The following is a 23,210-nucleotide window of genomic DNA, read 5'->3' as shown; positions in this document are numbered from 1 at the left end:
TCTGCTGACTCCACCCTTTGCTATCCTGACCTCAGACCTGGCAGAATGGAAGTTCAGGTGTGTTGGCTCTGCCTCCCACCACCTGTCAGTCACAGGTTGAGATGTCCTTGAATGTTGGGGGCCATGTGAGGGGAGCAACAGGCAACGCTGGAACTCATGGAACACAGCTAGGCAGTTGGCCACACCTGAGTGAGCCGTGGAGAGGCAGAGCCCTGAGGACTACATGCCCCGAGGACCGACCTCATGCTGTTACGGATGTCCACCACATCCCTGTCTATAGGCTGTATAAAAACTCTCGGGGGTCTCTAGCCCCTGACTGGGCAGTGGTACTGGTACTTACAATAATAGTGACTGACTTTTCCCAAGCATTGCTGCTGGGCCAGATTAGTGATTCAACCACCACCTTTAGAAAGAATTTAGACATATAGAATTGCTAATAAGATTTGGTTAAGATGTTTTTATGTTACATGTGTAATTTTTCATATTTGTTATGCCTCAAAGTATTAAATGTTAAAGATGTTTTTGCTAATAGCTTTGAGGTGAAAAACTTGGGTTAACTGAAGTTTAGAAAGGCAGAGTTGAGTGAGGGACTCGTTAATGTCAGGGAAGAACAAAGCAGTCCAGTTATGAGCTGGCGTGCCTTTCCTGTTAGGATGGGTTGGTGATCAAAGGTGACCATCCCTTGTGCCATCTGTCCTCAGCTTCCTGATAGAAAAAACTGTTGATGAGGGGGATGCACCCTGAGGATTTAAAGTTTTTTAAATTGTTTTTTATATATAAAAGTTTAGATCTGTGATTCAAGACTTTTATAGTCCTAAATAAACAATGATTGGTCCTTTCTTTGTAACCATGAAATACAGCCTGCTAGTAAAAGAACTGGCTAAGAAAACTACCTTGCTTGCTCACACTCTGTCAATCTACAACAAGCTGCTGGACATGAGTGTATGCAGGTTCTTGGGGTAACTAATTTTTCATTTCTAATATGTAAAATGTTTAATCGTGTAGGGATATGGAAAACATGGTTTTTTACTTGTAGTCATTGTAATCACTCACTTAAAATCTTTATACTTCTTGATTTTGCTGGGGTATATAAGCTATAAGAAGGGAGAAGGAAAACACTTGGAAAGATGTAGAAGGAAGTCCTCGGGAAAGAGGAAGGAAAACATCAGGGTAGACGAACAGAACACAGACGACTGGAGCAGAACAAGGACAGGAAGAACAAAGCTGCTCTCAGCCCTTACAAGTCTGTTTTCCTTGCCAACTCTGTGTCTGGTTCCCAGTCTCTCTGACCTGCACAAGGCTTGCCCTCTGCACTTGACTCTCGGCTGTAGCTAAGTGAAGGAAGGCCGAGCAGGCTCCATGCGGCTGCAGCGTGAGCCACTACATGTAGGAGGCCCTGATGCAGACAGATAAGGTCACATGTGGAGTCCAGAGGGAGGAGACTGTTCAATTATCTTTGAACTGAACAGCAAACAGAAACCCCAGGGCTTGTAGAAAACCCGAGTGTGATTCCATTACCCATGTGGAATGGCTCACACATCTCCAGAGGACCTAACACCTCTGGCTTCCACCAGCACTCAAATGAGATGGGGGTGCGTGAGACAGAGGTGAGGTGTGGTGGATGCAAGTGTGCGCACAAAGGAAAGCAAAATCTCAAGCTGCAGGATACAAGTCCTCCTTAGGAAACAGACTTGGAGCTAGTTCTAGGGACAGCAGCAGCAGTACACAATTGCCACTCACTGGCATCGCCTTCTCCAGCCTTTTTAGTCATCAGTACACCGGAGTCGCCTAGAACCCAGATGCCAACACTAGAAATGGACAGTGACAAGCGACTGTAATCCCGGTCCTTGGAGGAGGCGGCAGCAGGGGGAAAATGTTAGGTCACATTGGGCTGTATGAGATTATCTCCATAAAATCAAAATGGATCAAATAGCCCAAGAGGCCCCATACTCCCCTCAAAGCCACCATACCCTTTTACATGTACTTCTTACACTTATTTGTATGTGCATCTTGGTGTGCACAAGAAGGTCTGAGGACAACCCGAGGGAGTCATTTTGACCTATGTGGGTTCCAGGGATCAGACTCAGGTCCTTGGCTCTGTGGCAAGCGCACTTAAGCGCACTTACCCACTCCACTGCCCTGCTGGTCTACACCGCACACCCACTCCACTGCGCTGCTGGTCTACACCGCACACCCACTCCACTGCGCTGCTGGTCTAGCATCTAGCATAGAAGGCTCTCCTTCCCTCAAGGGGTTGAAGACTAAATCTCCAGAAAGGTTCGGAAGCAGAGTGGGGGCTCCTCAAGTGCTGAGATTTGGTCTAATGGAAAGCCTCCAGTGGATGAAGTGGGGTATGAGGAGGGAACGCCAGGATGTGCTAACCAGCAACTCCACTGCTCAGACTCCGAGGCCTTTAGTTCCTAACCAAGGGCAAACTGAGGCAAAACCCCCCATTTCCAAGAGGGGCTGGAGTGCTGGCTCAGCAGCTAAGGGCACCGGCTTCTAGAGGAACCAGGTTTGATTCTTAGAACCCACGTAACTTATATCATGTACCTTATCCTGCTAGTTGTGGTGGCACCCTTAATTCTAGCACTCAAGAGGCAGAGACAGGTGGATCGCTTAGCTGAGGCCAGCCTGGTCTACAGAGTGAGTTCCAGGATAGCTAGGACTGTTACACAGAGAAACCCTATCTTGGGGGCAGGGGGGAAGAAGGGGAAAGAGACCTTGTCCAACAACTCTGGGAACTGAGGCATGGTTGAGTTTAGGGCAGCCAGAGCTACAGCGAGACTACAGATAAAACCCGTTGGCAACCGCAACGTAAGTTCTGTGCATTGCACCTCACTAACACTAATGCTCCAACTTTGTGCCAGGGTTGGAACTAGGGACAGGTGAGCTCCCAGAACCACCAATGACAACACAGCCGAGGTAGCTACGGAGACAGAGGGCAGTCTCGATTGCTTGTTCCTTTGTGTGCTGTCTCAATACTTGATACTAAAGTGGCATGTAAGTCGAGGCCATATAGGTTGGACTTCAGCAAGGGACCTGTCTCATACAGGTGTGGTGCACACATCTGCAGGCCCAGCACTCAGGAGGTGAAAGGTTAGAAGGTAAGGTCAGCCTGGACTACACAAGACCCTGTTTTTGTTGTTTTAATAGAGTAACAAGAATCTGGGGGGCTGGAGAGATGGCTCAGCAGTTAAGAGCACTAGCTGCTCTTCCAGAGGACCCGGGTTCGATTCCCAGCACCCACATGGCAGCTCACAACTGCCGAGTTTCAGGTGATCTGACATAGTCACACTAATGCACATAAAATAAAGCTAAATAAATAAAGAAAAAAAAAAAAGGCCTGGAGTCAAGCAAGCCTAAGGTCTAGTCAGCCCAGGCTCTGAAGTTTCAGCAAATGATCACCACAGCTCCCTCTGCTCATCTGTGAAAAGGCCAGGCCAGAGCTGGAATGAAGGCCAAGCATCCACCCTCTTCTCGGGGGTCTCATGCTCCTGACACATATAGGCACTCAGTCGTCTTCCTCCCAGCATCCTCTCCTGCGCCTGATGCCCACTCACCTCGTATTTCTTTTTAAAAGATTTTATTTTTAATTACATGTTTATATGTCCATCTACATAAATTATACATTGTACCCATGGAAACGGCAGGCGCAGGTTTCCTCTGGAGCTCAAGTTACAGGTGCTGATGAGTGGGTGCTGGGAACTGAACCTGCCTTTTGCTGTGGTCTTCCATCTACTTCCAGACCTATCTACCCTTTGAGGAAACCAGGCTGTGACAAACGCCTCTCTCACCTAGGTTCTGCACAGGGTGGGCTCTGTCAGGACTGAGTTCTCTCCTAACCTTCCCAGTTTGTACAGACTCACATGTCTCCTCAGGGATGAACCTAGCCTAGGTCCTGAGCAAAGCCAGGGAGCACATCTCAGGATGATGGTGCGGACTGACCTGCACAAAAGGCGGCTGCGCAACACAGCACAGCACAGCACAGCCACAACAGGACATGGGGCCACGGCCACACTGCTTCTCCAAGACACAGAGAAACAGAAACGGCCAACTGCAGGAGCCCCACTGGTTTCCCGGATGTTACCAGAGGGCAAGATGACCAGTTTCAAGAGTGTTTAACTGGGGCCGGGTGCACTCCTTTAACCCTAGCACTCAGGAGACAGAGGCAGATAGATCTCTGAGTCAGAGGCCAACCTGGTCTACATAGAAAGATTCTGTCTCCAAAAACAAAAACAACAAAGCCAAAACAAACAAGAAAACCCACAACAAAAAGTGTGACTGGGAAAAACAAAAGCTCAAACCTGAGGTAAAGATGCGAGCTGAGCAGTGACATGCCCGACCTAGGCTGGGAAATGGAAATGCTAGGTCCAACCTGAGCCAGGCTCTCGAGAAGCAGGGTGCCCAGGGCCAAGTTACTATATGATTCTGTACCTGGCAGCAAGTAGCCTGGCCCAAGTGCCCCTTAAAGGAAGTCAGTGTTCAACCCTGAGGTCAAGGCCATCCACAAGTTCACTCCTCAGTTACCTGCCACAGCAGGGCCTTAGGGCGCTAGGCAGTGCAGGGTACCCCAGGAGGCATGAGGTCCTCAAGCTGTTTTAGGCAGCGGTGACCTCATTCCCACCCAGAGCCCGCCAGGGCTGCCTGCTCACGGCTGCTCTGTAACGTTACTTCCTCCACTTCCCTGGGTGAACACGTGGGGGCAGTCCAGTTTTCCAGTGTGCCGAGGATGCAGTGAACAGACCAGCTTAGCCTGTCCAGTGGGCAGAGGTGGGCCTAGAAGACCAGGCTGTCCATTCGGTGTGCAGCAGTAAAGCCAGGCCTCCAGATTGACACTAGGGATGGCTCAGTTGTCTCTCTCCTGCTTGATGCTCTCAATGGGGAGAGGCAGCTGTGGGCTGGGTGACCGGTCAGGTGAGGGGATGTCCTCGTGCTCCTCCTTCACACACACAGCAATAACTGGGGACAGGGAGGGTAGCAGGGGAGCAGAGAATGAGCGTGTGAAGGTGTGACAGCCCGGGGTGTGGGGGGAGACCGCCTCACTCTCCTCCCCAGCCTCCCAGAAGCAGCAACAGAGAAGGCCCATGACTGCAGGCACAGCCAGTGAGGTAACTCAACAGATAACAGCACTTGCAGCCAAGTCGACAACCTGAGGTTGATCCCTGAGACCCATATGATGTGACAGAACCGACTCCTGCACACCGCCCTCTGGTGGCCACATGTGTGCTGTGGTCTACTTGAGCAATCCCAATGTACACGAATAAAAGTTCAGGAGAGAAAAAAAAAAGGTCCCAGGCATAGCCTAGCCAGGGAGACTGTGCCAGAAATCTGCTCCTGCCAGCCTGCCACCCACCTGAGTGAGCATGTGGGCAGCTAGAGGTGGGGAGGAGGCGGGAGCCGGGACACTGGTTGGAGAGGTTCTGTCCAGTTACATTGGTTGGGTGTTTAGGAGGCCTTCTAGTCCAGAGGTTCGAGAACTGTTTGGTGCCTGGAAAATCCCCTTCAAACTCAACTCTATTCTTTTGTGCCCAGGTGGAAGAGCAAAGAGGCCACATCTCAGAATGGAACAGCCTGGCCCTGCCTCAGCTCAGCCCAGCCGCTCTTACTGTCATCAGAAACAGGCTCCGATGAGACCCCCAAAGCCTGCAGGTCATCCTCCAGTAAGGGCTTCTTGGAGCCCTGTCTGACGGGTCGAGTCTTGGCTGATGGGACCCTTTTCCCTGTGAATGAAAACAAAACAAACCTAGCATTGGTGCTGGCAGGCAGTGGGCACAAGGTAAAGAGGCCCTGGACTCCATCAACACCCCTTTCATTGGCCAGGTGCCTGAGGTTAAAGCTGTTGTGGCTGCTTTGGCTTTGTCTCCCTGTAGCCCGTCCTTCTCTCTCTGCCTGGTGGCCACGTGTGGACCACCTTCTACAGTGCACAGTGGAGCACGGCGTTGTCACCTGCCCTTCTGTCCCCTCCTCTTGCAGCCCCATGATCTACTAAGGGTGGCTCCCTCTGGACAGTCTGCCCCACTCAGTTGCTCCAGGTGTGAGGGAAGAGCGCCTCGGGCCCAGGGCTCCTCTCGCTGTCTTTCTTCACAACCCACAGTGACAGGTGCTTCGGGCAAGCAGCAGCAGGGATAAGACCCGCCCCCCCTTCCCCCTCGAATCTCCTTTTCCCTCAGCACACACCCCATTCCTGAATGTGTTCTGATCCTCTAAGGCACAGGGTCCCCTGGGGCAAGTTCCAGGAAGAGGAACGGTGGGGCCACAGAGAGACCTATGCACGGCAGCACCCAGAAGCCAGCGCTGGCCTTTTGGGGCTTCACTTACTTTTCTTCCCAAATTGCTTCTTTTTCTTCTTTGTGGCCTCTTTGCCCTTCAGGGGTGTGTTTGGTTCTAATGTTTGAAAAAACAAGAGATAAGTTCTGGAAGGGTACAGGAAACCTCCTAAAAGATCCTGGGCCCTCATATATGGGGAACTCCAAATAAAGAAGCCAGAGTTGGACACTAAGAGCACGATGGGGAGGGGTTGGAGAACAATTACCCCATCCACCCCTTGTCACCAGGGCTGCTCAAGGGGTCTAGGTGCACAAGGACCCAGACCTAGGGCAGAGTAAGCTGAAAAAGGTATTCTACAGGGCAGAGGAGAGGGAGACAAAGGTGGGGGGGCACAAAAGGCAGAGCACACACTTTGCTTAGAGCAGTGGTTCTGAGCCTGTGGGTCGTGACCCCTATGGGTGTCGAATGGCCCTTTCATAGGGGTCGCCTAAGATTATTGAAAATAATGTTTACATTGCAATTTATAATGATATTAGAGTTATGAGGTAACAAGAATAATTTTTTGCTTGGGGATCATCACAACATGAGGAACTGAATGAAAGGGTTGCAGCATTAGGAAGGTTGAGAAGCAGTGGCCTAAAGAAACCTGGAGACTTCTCAGTCTCATGCTAGAGAACTACACTGGGCATGGGGAGGAGCAGCTGGCAGGAAAGAAAAGGACAGGTGAAGAAAATCCAGGCGTTCTCAGAGCTGCCCCCCGCACCTGACCTGCAGACACCGGAGGCTGGAGCTGGTAGCCGGTGAGCTCACACCAGCCCACAGGGTAGATGTCCGGGGATTCGCAGTCTACCCATTGGTCGTACTCGTTGTCCCAGCCATCAAAGTGAATGCTAAGGAGCCGATGCACCACCCGCTTCACAGTGGCCACACAGATGAGCCGGGGCTCCATCAAGTCCACAGCCTCTAGCTTCATGCCCACCTTGAAGCCATGGTTGGGGCAGTCCTGGTTAGGGGAAGAAGGCAGTTGCCCAGCTGGCCAGTGCTAGGCCTGAGTGGGGTCACCAAGGTAGGCAAGGAGCTGCTGACAGAACTAGGAGTGGGGAGAGGGGCCTCTGCAGCAGGTTCCTTCAGACAGCAACCCCACTGAACTCTTTCTCAAGTGCCGGCCCCTTTGACAAGAAGGGCCTGGTTCACACTGGCCAGAGCGTTCACGTCACAGACTTTACTAGAGGTGGCTGATCCCAGCAGTAAAGACTTGAAAAGATGGGGTTGAAAGTGATGTCAGTGAGCAGAGCCAGTCCCCAGGCTGCCACAGACTCCCCAACCCAGTGCTGTGTCTCCTCACCATGTTAAAGAGTCTTGCAGGAGCTGCTTTTGACTTGGTCTTCTCCAAGTAGGTGTCCCAGTCAAAAGGCCGGGTCTCATACCCTGGAGGGCAGAACATTTAGATGAAGAGAGGAAAGCAGAAGCAGAAAGTAGGAAGTGGGTCAAGGGGCAGAGCAGTACATGGTGCGAGTCACTGCAGCTGCCCTCCTCCCCAGGACGACACCTGCCCCGGGAAGTTGTGCTGCACAGGCCATGTGCTGCTTTAGGACACACAGGACCTCTGTTCACTAGCCACACATCAGCTATGGGGCTGGTCAGCCAGTCAGAGGAAGAGAAGGTAGCAGTGGCTGTAGATGCCCACATCTCTCTCACACCACGGTGCCACACATCAGCGGTCTGGACTTGTGGCTTCACCCTGCAAGGCCTTACCTTTTGGAGGTGTGAGCTCAATGTCATTCTTTTGGCAGAAGGTGGCTGGGAAGATGGCATGGGAGGAGGCATGGTAGCAGAACCAGTCTGAGCCATCTGTGGAGGGCCCCCCATCCACACAGATCATCAGGTAACCATCCAAAAGGACCTAGAGGAGGAGCCAGCAAGATGACTCAAAATTGTCCTCTGATTTCCATGCATGTGCACATAAAATAAATGTAATTAAAAGCAAAACAAGCCCTCGGGGCGGGTGTAGAGAAATACACAGCAGACCGCAGTAAGGTAGCTATGACTGAACATGGAGGTGGATCCAACTGGATGGATGGAATCTGTCCCCCACAAAAGTGCCCCAAGGTGTGTGTGGTGGAGCACCCAGCGCTCAGGAAATTGCGATAAGGCATCCTCTCTACTGGATGGCCAGCCCATGCAGCCACGACTGCACCTGCCTTGCTGCCACTGCACTCACAGCACGCTTTGGGAGCACAGAGGTAGGCACAGAGCAGGCTGAGTCCTCAGGCTACAGCAGTGAGGCAGGCAGGAGTGAGGAGCTGGGCCGAGGCTTTGGGCGTGCAAAGGAAATGCAAGTGGCAGGGGACAGCCTGTACCCGACACTGGACAAGGCTCAGATATTGAGTGTGTCTCAAGCCCTAACATGCAGGTAGGTTCTGAGTAAAGAGCAGGAATGGTCTCCCTCTAGCACACTCAAGTTCAACACGAGCGGTCAGTGTCAGTCCCCAGAGCCTAACTGCAGGGTACAGCCATGCTGGAGGTCAAAGAGTGGCCGAGACTCACCTTGCAGATGGTTGCTACACAGATGTTGCCCAGATTCAGAGGGTCAATGGCTTCTAGTTTCATTCCTTCCTCAAACCAGCCACCTTCTGTGTAGACAGCTCGGACCTTAAGGGAACGGGGCAATTGAGGATTCAGGGGAAGAAAGAGGAAACAGGCTTCAGATGTTGCAGGCCTGGGACGAAACAGAGGGCAAGGGACAGTGTGGTGGTGCCCACCTATAATCCCAGAATTTAGGAGGCTGTGACAAGCCAGCTTGGGTTACAGCGAGACCCTGCCTTAGTCTACTCCCTAACAAGTTTGTTAGGACATGGAACATCTTTTACAAAGAAGGCAAGGGACAGTCCCAGAGAGCAGTCAAGCGCCTGCAGCCCGGGAAGGAAGTGCCCACAGGCTGCACCTTACCTTCTTGAAGAGGTAAGGAACAGCATCACAGTAGATTTTCCGGAAGGTGGGGTGATGGGACATGTCACATCGTTTCTCTTGGGGAGATGACAGAGAGGAAGAAAAGGAAGTTGAAGGCAGCCAATGGTTGTCACATACTTCCCCCAGCATTATGGGGCCAGGCAGGCTAATTTGTTCTCAGCTGTGCCCCAGCCCCCCACCCTGCATAGAGAAGGAGATAAGTCTAGCCGAGAAGAGCCCAGAGTAGTCTTGTGGCCTATTCAGCACAGGGGAGCTAGGCTCTTCCATGCAGGCACTGTGACGCTATTCAGACTGGGCTGAGTGTCCCGAGTCAAGTCACTGGGTCTTTCTGACCCTTAGCAGTGCCCCTCGCAGGGCAGCGATGGCAGTCCACCTCACTACACTACTGTGAGGTACAGCAAGGGTGTTCCTACTGATCTTTAGAGAGGCTGCACCCAGAGTCACACCAGCCAGGGGCTCTACTAACCTGACATCTTGATGCCATGGCCAACACGCCGGGACCAACCCACTGGGTGAATCAGGGGACTCCACATATGGCACCAGAAGTCGTCATCACTGTCACCATCCTCATAGAGAAGCCTAAGGCGACCCCCAATTACTGTGTCTACCACAGCCATGCGGGTCCGCGACAGCTGGGTCTTGTCCACCACCTCTAGGCGCATGCCCTGCCGAAAGGGGTACTTCATGCTCTCCACCATCTGCAAGGACACGGGAGGGCCACGTGCTTCAGTCACCCGGCCCTTACACTCTTGCTCTGCCAGCAAAAGGTAAGCGTGGTGGCGCACATCCTCAATCCCAGAACTCAGGAGGCAGAGGTGGGCAGATCTCTGAGTTCAAGACCAGCCTGGTCTACAGAGTAAGTTTCAGGACAACAAGGGCTACACAGAGAAACCCTGTCTCAAAAAACCAAAGTGAGAGGATGCCTGAACTGGCCTTCTCCCATAGCCACACTGATGAGTATCTTGCATATCACCATAGAACCTTCATCTGGTGAGGGATAGAGATAGAGACAGAGACCCACATTGGAGCACTGGACTGAGCTCCCAAAGCCCAGATGAAGAGCAGAAGGAGGGAGAACATGAGCAAGGAAGTCAGGACCGCGAGGGGTGCATCCACCCACGGAGACAATGGGACTGACCTAATGGGAGCTCACCAAGGACAGCTGGACTGGGACTGAACGAGCTTGTGATCAGACAGGACTCTCTGAATGTGGCTGACAATGAGGGCTGACTGAGAAGGCAATGATAATGACACTGGATTTTGATTCTACTGCATGTACTGGCTTTTTGGGAGCCCAGTCTGTTTGGATGCACACCTTCCTAGACCCGGATGGAGGGGGGCGGCCTTGGACTTCCCACAAGGCAGGGCACCCTGACTTCTCTTAGGACTGGAGAGTGAGGAGGAGGGGGGAAGGGGAGGGAAATGGGAGGAGGCGGAAATTTTAAATAAATAAATTAATTAATTAAAAAAAAAAAAACAAAGCGAACCAAACAAAAGGCCACTAAAGGAGGGACTGGAGATATGACTCAGAAGTTAAGAACACTTGCCCTTCCTGAGGACCCACATTTAGTTCCCAGAACTGACATGATAGCTCACAACCTATAACTCTCGTTCCTAGAGATCCATCGCCCCCTTCTGGCCTTCAAGGGTTCTGCACGCACCCAACACATATACATGCAGGTATAACATCCATACACATAAAAATAATTGAATCTGTTTTTTAGAGGTCAGGGAGGACAGGGAAGGGCAGTGGGATCTGAGACACTGCGCCCTCTGTCTTGCCTGGGTCCCAGTCCATCAGAACAGCAGAGGGCAGTCCTTCAGTTCTCAGTGGGTGCCCATTTCTCACCAGATTTCAGTTAGTCAGGATGGTGGGAATCCCAGAGTCTACTTCAGACCAAGGAAACTCAAATGACCTAGAAAAGTATAGGCAGACTCAGTTCTGGTGTCCACTGGGCCTTTCACGGCTCTGCACTGATCCCTAGTCTCTGCACTGATCTCGCACTCCCTGCTACCTCCTGGTCCTCTGTGGATGGTACACGTGAGATTTATGTCCGATAGGTATAGTAGCTGTCATTCTATCACACAAGAGGATCATAGTGAGATCATACTCCACATAGTCTAGCTTGGCTTAAAAAAAATGCTGGACTGTGATGTACACCTTTAATTCCCACACTCGGGAGGCTGAGACAGGAGGGTTTCTGAGTTCAAGGCCAGCTTGGTTTACAGAGTGAGTTCCAGGACAATCAGGGCTACTCAGAGAAACCCTGTCATGGAAACAAACAAACAAACAGAAGACCATTTGCCTTTTATGTCTGTAGAAAACAGCAGAAACAAACATTTGGAAGGACCCAGGCACAGCTTCCCACTCACACCCAGAGCCTAGTCTGTGATGGCCCCAATTTCCACTCCACCTTTATGTTTCGGAGTTGGCTTCCACATCATTTCTGCCCATGCAGGTACAATCCAAAAGCCATAACTTCTAGGAAGCCTGTTTGATACCTGCTCCTCTGAGAACACAAGGCCAGGTCAAGTGAGAGTCCTGGCAGCAAGTGTTGCACACTTCCTGTATCCTGCTGGGACACCTTCCCAACCTCATAAGAACACCCTGAAAGCCTGGCGGGAGGCCCCAGTGAGAGGTCTACTGAGGTGGGAGACAGTGTTTTGTAGAGTCTGGGATCCTTCTGAACGATTACTATGTACACAGACCTTTGTAAGGTAGAGGCTTAAGTAGGGTTTTGTTGTTTTGAAACAGGATTTCCTGGCTTGCTTAGAAGCTATTATGTAGATCATGCTGGCCTCAAATTCACAGAGCTTCATCTGCCTCTACCTTTCAAGTGCCGGAGTTAAAGGTGTGTCCCACCACGTTCAGCCAAAGCAGCCTTCTAAACTGAAACGATACTCCACACAGATGGGTGCACAGCCCCAGTTCAGATGGTGCCTATCTCATCATTATTAGTGTGCATGATCTCACTTCTCCCACTAGGTGGAGAATTTAGGCACTATACACACACACTTTGTATTCCCACAGTGCTTTGTTTTCTATAGTTTATTTGTATTTTATGGACATTGGTGTATTGCCTGCATGTACGACTGTATGAGGGTGCCAGATCCCTTGGAACTGGAGTTAGTCAGCCACCAGAGGCAGTTCTGGGGTGAGTCACAGAAGACCACTGCAATGGGGACTAGAAGCATTATGCATAGTGCTTGATATGGAAAGCCCTAGGTCCCACCCCCAGAACCGCAAAATCAAAATAAAACCCCTGAAATCAATCATATGAAGGATGGAGAAAGTGGGAGAAGGAGGGAGAAGGGGGATAGCTGGGAACACAGCCAGACCTTGATGTGAAAATCTGCAGGAAGCGTCCTGGAGCCCACCAGCCGCTTCATGAGGTAGTTCTTCCAGTCAGTGACCTTGACGTGGATGGCTGCGGAGACACCAGCAGAGGCCGGTAACACAGACCAACAGCACCTTTATCAACCCAGAGAGCAGCTGGAGGGAGGGACTACTTAGTTCTGCCCCTTCATCTTATAAAACCAGCCTCGAGGGGCTGGAGAGATGGTTCACGGTTAACAACACTGCCTGCTCTTTCAGAGGGCACATGGTAATTCACAACCATTTCTAACCCCCAGTTCCAAAAGATCCAGCACTCCTCCCACCTTTCTCAGGCTCCTGTACACACCTGGTGAACAACAGACATTCACTCTGGCATAAACACAAATTAATGTGTGTGTGTGTATATGCATATTAAAATAATGTATACACACATACATATATACAGACACACGCTTTATATGATCTATAAATCCAAACAGCCCAAAGATTTCTAGGATGTAGGGAAGGAACAAGGGGGACACATACATTTTGTTTTTGAGTTTCCCTTCCACCTGGAGCCCTACGGAACTGGCATGGGGGAAGAAATGGCATGGAGAGCTTCCCCATTCACTCACTCCGTGGAGGCACCAGGATCTTGCTGTTGATAGCACACCACCCGATGGGGTGGACATCCACAGTCCCCAGGTTGCACCAGAAGTCATGACTGGAATCATTTTCAAAGCCTTCATACCGAAGCAGCACTCGATACCCTGAAAGGAAGGACAAGGGGACCTGTGAGGGGGAAGGAGATGGGGAAGGCATGTTCTCAGGCTTTCGTCCTTCTGTAGCCCCAGTCAGATTTCCTACTTCCTATGCTGGAAAATGTTCCAGATATGTGGGGTCTCTGATCTACAGAACAAAACAAAATCCATGCCATATAAGGAAGCATTCTGGTCTGGTGACCTGTTCTACACCTCCATTGTAATAACCAGAATAAACCCTTAAAAAAAAATCAAATAAGGGGCTGGAGAGATGGCTCAGTGGTTAAGAGCACTGCTGCTCTTCCAGAGGTCCTGGGTTCAAGTCCCAGCACCCACATGGCAGCTCACAAATGTCTGTAACTCCAATTCCAGGGGATCTGATGCCCTCATACATACCCGCAGGTAAAACATCAATGTGCATCAAATAAAAATAAATAAATCATTAAAAAAATCAAAATGAAACAAAACTTTAGTTTTTGAGTTTGCCCAGTTCTGTGCTTTCATCTAAGGGAGAATCTCTAAGAAGGAGAAAGAAAGCCAGTGGGTAAGATTTTGATTTATGAAACCCATTTCACCCTATGACACTACCCACCCACTAGACATGTCGCTCTGAAGACAAATTCCAGACTCTGCCCTGACCAGAGGAATACCCACCAGCCGCCTGGATGACAGAGGCGATCCAGTACACCCGGCTGGGGAGCACAGCATCACTGTTGAGGACTTCCACCTTCATCCCCTTCATGACATCTTCCCACTGGTCATAGAGGGGCACCTGTGTGGTGAGGAGAGCACTGAAGGCTGAGAAGAGCTGCCTCAGGCCTGAGCCGTCCTGTCCTCTGCATCTTAACTTCACACATCATGCACTGTGCAGAAATCCAGGAATGAAGAGCGATACAAGGCCTGCCCACTGTCCAGGAGTGTGGGACGGCAGTGTGCCATCAGGTGGACATCAGCCATGGGGGTGGTCAGAGGCACAGACCTCAATCCTCAGCATTCCAGGGTCAGCTCCAGCTCTCAGTGTGGACCCCTGCCAGTTGTACAGCAGTGTCACAGCACAGAGACTACTGCTTTAGCATCACTCAACCTCAGTTTACACAGAGCGGGCAGAGCACATGCGCTCACCCCAGCCCTTCCCCACTGGGCACCGTCTGGTACTTCCCCCACAACCTAACCCTGATTAGTTGCCAACAGCAAACTGATCCTCCTTTGGATCGTCTTTCACTATCAGACCTGGCCTAAGCTGCTCAGGTAACAATCCATCTCCCAAGGCAGACAGGCTCGCAGAGGCCTGGGCAGCACACAGTGGCCAGGCACACAGCACAAGCTCCTTACAGAGCATCCTTTATCTTGTGTTAAATATGACCAAATTGCCAGGCGGTGGTGGCATATGACTTTAATCCCAGCACTTGGGAGGCAGAGGCAGGCGGAACTCTGGAAGGTCAAGGCCAGCCTGGTCTACAGAGTGAGTTCCAGGACAGGCTCCAAAAGCTAAAAACCAAATCAAAACAAAACAAAATACCTAATTTAACTACAATAAAAATGGGGTGTGGGCCCCACTGGAGAGATGGCTCAGATGGTACTGGCTGCTCTTCAAGAGGTCCTGAGTTCAATTCCCAGCAACTACATAGTGGCTCACAACCATCTGTAATGAGATCTGGCATGCTGGCATACATGCAGCCAGAACACTAATAATAAGTTAAAAAAAAACTTGTGGGGATTAGGAGAATTCGGGGCAAAAGAGAATGTTTTCTTACCCCGCAGGAAAGATACATACTCACTGGCAACTCAGAGAAACACATAGTAGGACATAAGATTGCTCTCAGGCCGGCCTGAGACCCTCTGAGTCCCTGTCTTAAAAGACACAAAAATGAAAGACAAGCCAAGTAGAGGTGGTACACGCCTTTAATTCCAGCACTTGGTAGGCAGAGACAGGTGGATCTCTGTGAGTCCAAGGCCAGCTTGGTCTACAAAGAGAATTCTGGGACAGCCAGAGCTGTTAAACAGAGAAACCCGTCTTGAAAAGCCACCTCCCCTCAAAAGACAAAAGACCTGGTGTAGGTGTTACTCCAGGCCAGCACAAGAACAGCGGCTGAGCGCCATTAAGTGCTTGGCCTCAAGTTCATTCCAACTGCTCAAATGGCCTGACCCTTCGCTCTCCAGGAAGAACTGGAGTGTGTTTGGTATTAGAAAGGTCCTTAGACAAGCCTGAGGGTGCAGCTTGGTGACATAAAGAGCATGCAATTCCTAATGGCAGGGGAAAAAAAGAAAGAAGGGCCCCGAGAGTCAACTGGCAGGAGGCTGGGCATGGTGGGACATACTTGTGATTCCAGCACTTGGGAGGTTGAGGTAGGAGGACCCAAGTTCAAGGCTATCCTCAGCTATATAGGAAGTTAGAGACAGCTTGGGAGATATAAAACCCTGCCAGAAAAAAAAACCAACTAAAAACAAACAAACAAATAAATCAGGGCTGGAGAAATGACTTAGTGATTAAGAGCACTTGTTGCTCTCGCAGAGGACCAGGGTTTGGTTCCCAGTACTCACACAGTCATCTGGAGAACTCTGGAAGATCTGATACCCCCTTTTCGTTTTTTGTTTGTTTTTCAAGATAGGGTTTCTGTATGTAGCTCTGGCTGTCCTGGGACTCACTCTGTAGACCAGGCAGGCCTCGAACTCACAGAGATCCACCTGCCTCTGCCTCCTGAGTGCTGGGATTAAGGGTGTGCACCATCACACCAGCATATACTGTATAAGCATACTGGTGCTTTATCTGCACCCCAGAAGAGGGCACAGGATCCCATGGGAATACAGTTACAGATGGTTGTGACCTGCCACGTGGGTGCTAGGGATTGAACTCAGGACTCCTGGAAGAACAGCCAGTGCTCTTAACCACTGAATTAACTCTCCAGCCCTGCAAGACAAAGGACGATTTCTGGGGAACGGCCACTGTTCTCAGGGATGCTATCTAGCCTGGAGCAGCTCAACTGAAGTGTGTGGGAAGCAATGAGGCAGGCAGCAGGAGATGTCCCCTGGCTATCCCTAGTTGTCCCTCTGTCGTTGCCAGGGCACTTACGTGTTTAAAGCAGCTGACAGGAGCAGCCTTGTAACTGTGGTCCTTCAGGAACTTTCCCCAGTCGAACCCTAAGACCAGAGCTGCAGAGCACAAGCAAGAGTTGAAGTAGGGTATCTACAGCAGCCACGTTAGAACATGAGCCTGGAGGCCCCACTGGGCTCTAGGAACAAGTCTCTCCATCACCACCAATGGCCGTCAGGACTGTGGAGCAGAGGGGCATCCAAAGAGAAACTTCTCTCCCTCCATGCCCCCACAGAAAGAGGGGAATTAAATCAGATCTTATACGATTAAATTCCTCCTCCTGTACCCGGTCATTGGCACACAGCTCACCTGGCTGCGTGGTGCTGTTGTGAGAATTAAAACTTAAACTAAGACCACCCACCTCAGGCCCTCTCCATGGTCCCAAGTTCCCGGAATGGGTTGGTCTCCCACCCTGGGTATGACTAACGACAGCTACTTAACAACATGCCTCGACCACGCCTGATGTATTTTTAACATCATTAGCTACCTCTCAGTGCTGTACTATGCTGCTCACCACAACCAATCAAGTTAAATGTCAACTGCCCTAAGACCTTCCGAGTAATGCCAAGGCTTGAGACACCCGCTTGTGGTTTTCCTTTTATAAATCCTACTCCGTGAATGCTTAAGACCGCTCTCAGTCACCTGAGTGCTGAGTAGCTGCCCAGGTTCAAACCTGCATCAATAAAGACCCCGTTGTGTTTACACTGGATTCTGGCTCCTGGTGGTTAATTGGGGAGGAGGGGGGCCTTGTGACACGGGGATAATATCCCAGCCTCTTTGAGGCTTTCTTTGTGTAATTTGCTCATTAATCACTACGCTTGGAAAACTGACAGGCCCCTTCCACCTGCTCTACACACCCTGGACCTCTCCGGTACCAGGAAGACAGAAGCCATGGAGACAGAAGCAAAGAGAAATGAGGCCGCTAACTCTGGTTTCAGGGTTATTACAGACCCAGTAACTGAGGGCCACCAAGAGAACTGCCTAGGGTCATTTCCACAACATCAAGCAGGTGGAGACAGTTCATGGTGGGCATGGACCCCCAACTTTCCAGCAGGTCACCTTTTCCAGTCCCTCTTCCTAGGCAAGGCCACCCCTAACCCTGGTCCCCATCCCAGGATTCTGTCTTACCATCTTGTCCTGTGGGTGTCCCATCTGCTAGTTGTCCTGTCCCCTGGGCGTGGAGGAAGGCTCCAATTTTGGCAGACCAGGCTGCCTTGTGCAGCACTTTGGCTTTCTTGGTGGGTGGCTTTCCCTGGAGGGCAAGAAGAGAAAAAGAAGAGAAACAGACAGGTTAGCAGATATGAGTTGGGATCTGTTTCTATTTTGTTTTTTTTTTTTTTTTTTTTTTTTTTTTTTTTTTGAGATATGGTGATCTGGTAAGATGGCTCACTGGTTAAGAGGACCCAGGTTTAGTCCCTAGCATCTACATGGCTCACAACTGCCTCCACTGCCTCAAAGTCTTGAGGTTGCAGGGTACCTGACACCCTCTTTTGATCTTGAAAGAAAGGAAGAAAGAAAGAAAGAAAGAAAGAAAGAAAGAATAAAGAAAAGAAAGAAGTGGGTGGCACTTTTTGAGGCAAGGTCTCACATACCTCGAATGACCACTAGAGATGAGTTCCCCAAACTGACTAATGTGTCTGCCTCCAAGCACGTGATGGCTCAGCTCAGCCTCTAGGACCCCCAGAAGGACATGAGTGGCTGCTCTCACCTGCAGTCTGGCCAGGATACTGGCTTTCTTGGAGTTGGAGGAGTAGCTCCTAGAACACGAGACACTGCAGAACCTCTTGGTCTTTGAGAAGAAAGCGTCTCTTGTGCCCACGATACCACACATCTCACAGACCGCTAGAAAGAGAACCAGGCATGTGACTCCAGACATAATTACTTTAAGTCAGACCAACCCATGGGCTCTTCAGAGTCCAGAGCACTGTGTCAACCATGTGAGTGAGAGGAGGAGGAGGGGGAGGAGGAGGAGGAAGAGGGGGGAGGCGGAGGGGGAGGGGGAGGAGGAGGAGAAGGAGGACAGTGTCTGTCGTTCTGTCAGGGGCAAGTCTCGTGACATGCTGCCTCGCCGTTAGCCCCTCCAGCAGCTGGGACTACAAGCGCCCGCCACTCCGTCTATCCACCTAAGACTCCATGCGGGTCCTCCTGGGCCTGCAGCAAGAGCCAGTGCTAAGGGGCTGAAAACCTACTCGAACACCTGCAGAACCTGGTGACAAGTTTCAGAGAGGACAGGGACGAGAGAGAGGTGCTGAAGTCGCTTAGTATTTGTAGCTCTGTATTCTCAGGGGCAAGTGGACAAGCTGTGTTCCCCTGACTTCACTGTGGGTCAAACAGCGCTGTGGCCTGGGCCCCAGTGGCATGGGCATCTGAAGTACTTAACCAGCTTCCCAGAGGACCCATCTGCAGCCAGGGTCATGAACCAGCCTCTGACCCAGTGGCTCTCACTAGTGATTCCTGCTAGTATTGAAATGCTCAGATTTTGAGAAGGGCGAAAGATGAAAAAATGGGGGGGAGAAGTCAAGATGGTTGGAAGGAAACCGGACCCCACTGCCCAGGAGTGCAGGCACGAAGGAATAGGAGGGGTCGTCCGCAGATGGGAGCCTGCCTCTTTCTCAGGACACACTGCTCACACTCTGGGAGTCCTGACACAGGGACTGGCAACCATCAAGATCCACCTCTTCGAAGTCACTGGCTTTCAGATGATCTTTGACCACTCCCTTCTGCCCATCTCCACGTCTGTCCGTCCTGACCTTAAGGTCACTATCCTGTACATCTCCCTACAATGTGCTAGCTTGAAGTCCATAAGCTGTTTGCAGGGCTGGAGAGATGGCTCAGAGGCTCAGAGCACGGGCTGCTCTTCCTGAGGTCCTGAGTTCAATTCCCAGCCACCACAGGGTGGCTCACAACCATCTACAATGAGATCTGGTGCCCACTTTTGGCCTGCAGGCATACATGGAGGCAGAACCCTGCATACATACTATATTAAAGAAAAGCTATGTGTTTGCCACTCTATGGGTCTCACCGCCTTCACACCCAGACCTAGACTACCCAGGCGACTCACAATAGGGCAATGGCATCTACCAAGTGCCGAATAGACACAAAAGACATGAGGTGTCAGAGAATTATACTAACTAGACTGCAGGAGAGGCAATGACCCTCGAGGGCAGTCCCTTAGATATCTGCATGGCTCTGCCCACAAGCTCCCAACTCCTCTCCATCTTTAAGGGCACCGTGAAGAAGTCACCTGGCTCAGAACCACTTCCATCCAGGGAGCGGGTGTTCCCAGGGCTGAGCAAATGCAGAGGCGAGGTTGGAAGCTCCCCGGCTTCCCGGTCTTCATTCTCCGCCTCACTCGACTCCTCCAGATAGGAGCTGCTCTCACTGCCTGCGCTGCTGTTGTAACTTCGGAAGCTGTCGTAGCCCCCGAAGAGTTCCAAGTCCTCCTCCTCCTCTTCTTCCATTGGCTCTGAAGACGGCGTCTCCTAGGGGAAGAGTGACATGTGCTTGGCTTGGGAAGAGAATCTGCAGACCTGCTAATCCACCTCGTGTGCCTGGGAATTTGAGAATCTGCAGACCTGCTAATCCACCTCGTGTGCCTGGGAATTTGAACTTTGGTCTTCTGAAAGAGCAGTAAGAGCTCTTAACTGCTGAGCCATCTCTTCGGCTCCCTACAGGATATTTTAATATGGATAAAACAGAATACAGATGGGGGTGCTGGAGAGATGGCTCAGTGGTTAAAAGCACTGGCTGTTCTTCCAGGTGTCCTGAGTTCAATTCCCAGCAATCACCTGGTGGTTCACAGCCATATGTAATGAGATTTGGTGCCTTTTACTGACCTGTAGGCAGACATACAGACAGAACACTGTACACTGTAAGATTTATTTACTTAATAAATCTTAAAAAAACAAGCAAACAACAAACAAAACAGAATACGGATGGGTTGCGTCTGGATAAACCTACTGTAAGCTAAGTTACTGTAAATCAAGGAGTTGGAGTTCAGTGGTTAAGACTGGTTGCTTTTCCAGAGGTCCCAAGTTTGGTTCCCAGCACCCACAAACTGACTCATAACTTTCTGTAGCTCCAATCTCAGAACCTGACGCTCTCCTCTGGCTTCCATGTGCACCAGGCATGCACACGTGGTATAGACATACACATAGGCAAAACGTCTACACAAAAAAATCTTCTCAAAATAAAAATAAAGCTGGTTAGTAGCACTCGGGAGGCAAAGGCAGGCGGATCTCGGTGAATTCGAGTATAGTCAACCAGACTACAGAGCGAGTTCCAGGACAGTTTCCAAAGCTACAGAGAAACCTTGTTTTGAAAAATCAAAAAAAAAAATCATAGAAATATATATATGTGTGTGTTTGTGTGCGCACGCGCATATATTGTAACGTAAAAATTCATCTAACACATCTAGAAATCCAGGTATCATGGTACACAACTTTAATCCCTGCACTCAGTGGTAGACACATTACTGTAAGTTCGAGGCCCACCTGGTGTGCAAAGTTGCAGGTCTGCCAGGGTTAAAGGCCTGTGCCACCTCGGCCTGGCTCAACTTCTCTTAAAGAAGTCAGGCGTAGTGGCACATGCCTCTAATCTCAGTACTCAGGAGGCAAAGGCAGGTGGATCTCAGACTTCGAGGCCAGCCTGGTCTACAGTTTCAGGATAGGCTCCAAAGATACACAGACAAACCCTGTCTTGAAAAGAAAAGGAAAGAAAGAAAGGGAAAAGATGACACCTAGCCTACCTTAGCATAGCTAAGCAAGCTGTGGTTTGTGTATGCCTCTGCCCACCATGACCTCTCACATGGGGAGCTTGGGCACAGAGTAAACTTCAATGAACAATGTCCACTGAATCAATATTGTTCTTACACCACTATAAAGTCAAAAATCATGCCAGGGATCAGAGCTCTATATAATGCTACCGTGGGGAGAAGACTGGGGAGATGGCTCAGTGGTTAAGAACACTGGCTGCTCGTCCAGGAGACCCAGTTCAATTCCAGCAACCATATGACAATATGACAGCTCACAACTGTGTATAACTCCAGTTCCAGAGAACCCGACACCCTCACACAGACATGCATGTAGGCAAAACACCAATGCACATAAAATAAATGACAAATCTTAAAAACCACAACAATACATTATTTAAATTAATTTGAATCAGGAGGACTTTAAATTAAAAAAAAAGTGGAACTATACTAAACACCTCAAAGGAACTTCCTGGGCATTTGAAATTCAGCTTTCCTGTTCAGTATACGCACACCCAAATGGAGCTCTGGCAGTGCAGGAACTCACACAGTAGACCAGACTGGCCTTGAACTCACAGAGATTTATCTGCCTCTGCCTCCACAGTGCTGGGATTAAAGGTGTATGTTACCACCACCTGGCTCAAAGACACATTTAAGGTCAGCAGCTGTGGTAATCCTGTTACTGCCTAGCACAATGTCCCTTGCAAGTCTAGTCAGTAAACCTATTTTCTTCCTAATGGGGGGCGGGGGGCAAAGGCAGATAAAAATTGAGACCCAGACTGTCTCAAGGAGGATCTCAGCAGGATGCCACAGACAGTAATTGCAAGGTGGTATGGACCACAGGTTACTCTTAAGCTTGGATCTTAACCAACTACTGATCCTCGGGTCATTTACCTTCTGAGAACCTCAGTCTTCTCACCTGTGACAGAATGTGTTGGCTCACAGAACATGGGGTACAGAGGTGATACTACTTAAAAACCCAGGGTTGGCGGCTGGAGAGATGGCTCAGCGGTTAAGAGCACTGACTGCTCTTCCAGAGGACCCAGGTTCAATTCCCAGCACACACATGGCAGCTTACAACTGTCTGTAACTCCAGTTCCAGGGGATCTGACAACTTCACACCAATGCGCATAAAATAAAGTTAAATAAGTCATAATAAATTATTAAAAAAAACCCCAGGGTTCAAATACTATCTCTACTGCTTCCTAGCTGTACAATCCACAGCAAGTCAACTCCCATTGTCTCAGCTTCCACTAAACGAGGACAATAACACTTTATAATAATATTTTGGGAAGAAGGGATGACGAAAGTAAACCATGAGAAGAGTGTCCATAAACGTTGGCCATTATTACTGCGTGGAAAAGGGAAGAGACTTCAAATGGAAGGGGTGGTGGACAACCGGCTACTGTGTCATGGAAGACATGACAAAGTTTTGGAAACTGACACACTTGGTGGCAACCTTTTGCCCTTTGCAGCTGTCTCAACTTCTGGGGGAATCCAACAGACTCTTTTAAGCCCTCCCTAAAGAAGATAGTTGTGCCTAAACTGGCAGACAGGCACGTGAACGCCCCAGCGTGGAGTAATAGTCAACTTATATTTCCCTTTACTTCCCGCGTGGAAGCGACAGGCCGCACAATCCCTAAAGCACAGGACCACGAAACCAAGAAGTCAAAGAGGTGGCGTCGCAGTTTCGAGCCCCGTTTCCTTGCCCCTGGATGGGGAGGAGTCTCCTTCCTACCTTCTTCCACGGACCGAGACCACAGCTTAACAGGAGCAAAAACGAACCCGAGTGGTCTCCGGTCGGGACTAAGTTCCTTACCTCAGTTTACCAACCCTGCAACTCTCCGCCCCCAAGGGGTCGCTAAAACCACGCACTGCCGAGTGAGGCCTTCGGGGTTCCCTTTCCCGGAAGGGCTGAGCCCTCTCTCTCTTACCTCAGTGCCCCGTAATTTCTCCATGATGCCAAATTCACCAGGTGCAGGAAGCCATATTGCCCTCGCTGCGGACCGAGAGTGTGCTCACTGGCTACTGCGCCTGAGCTGTGGACCAATC

General features: G+C 50.3%; 2 protein-coding genes across 2 annotated transcripts in view; one reads left to right on the top strand and one right to left on the bottom strand.

Moving 5' to 3' along the window:
• Positions 1-5,687, top strand: part of Chadl (chondroadherin like) — a 12,200-nt gene extending 6,513 nt beyond the window's left edge. The window contains exon 6 of the mRNA XM_038343063.1: positions 5,536-5,687. The gene's annotated coding sequence lies outside the window, so the exon portion shown is untranslated. The remainder of the gene's footprint in view (positions 1-5,535) is intronic.
• Positions 3,570-23,210, bottom strand: L3mbtl2 (L3MBTL histone methyl-lysine binding protein 2). Its single transcript, XM_038343064.1, has 17 exons — positions 23,093-23,210; positions 19,653-19,890; positions 18,117-18,250; positions 17,537-17,660; positions 16,388-16,467; positions 13,972-14,089; positions 13,192-13,326; positions 12,580-12,668; positions 9,707-9,938; positions 9,220-9,296; positions 8,818-8,922; positions 8,026-8,173; positions 7,616-7,698; positions 7,039-7,273; positions 6,322-6,387; positions 5,610-5,723; positions 3,570-4,962 (listed from the first exon to the last, which is right to left on the bottom strand). The coding sequence occupies exons 1-17, from the start codon at positions 23,114-23,116 to the stop codon at positions 4,850-4,852; spliced, it is 2,115 nt and encodes a 704-aa protein (XP_038198992.1). The 5' UTR covers positions 23,117-23,210; the 3' UTR covers positions 3,570-4,849.

Source organism: Arvicola amphibius, chromosome 9, assembly GCF_903992535.2.
Source record: "Arvicola amphibius chromosome 9, mArvAmp1.2, whole genome shotgun sequence".
In the NCBI taxonomy this organism is placed as follows: domain Eukaryota; kingdom Metazoa; phylum Chordata; class Mammalia; order Rodentia; family Cricetidae; genus Arvicola; species Arvicola amphibius.
Note: the sequence above shows the minus strand (reverse complement) of the source record. Positions and strands in the feature narration are given on the sequence as shown.

Bases quoted from the DNA above. Each gene is read 5' to 3' on its own strand.
- L3mbtl2 (XM_038343064.1), bottom strand. From the start codon at position 23,116: ATGGAGAAATTACGGGGCACTGAG. The intron at 14,090-16,387 runs GTAAGTGCCCTG...CTCACCACACAG, and splicing joins CTGTCAGCTGCTTTAAACAC to GTGCCCCTCTATGACCAGTG. The intron at 9,939-12,579 runs GTCTGGCTGTGT...GTGTCCTTGCAG, and splicing joins CTGCAGATTTTCACATCAAG to ATGGTGGAGAGCATGAAGTA.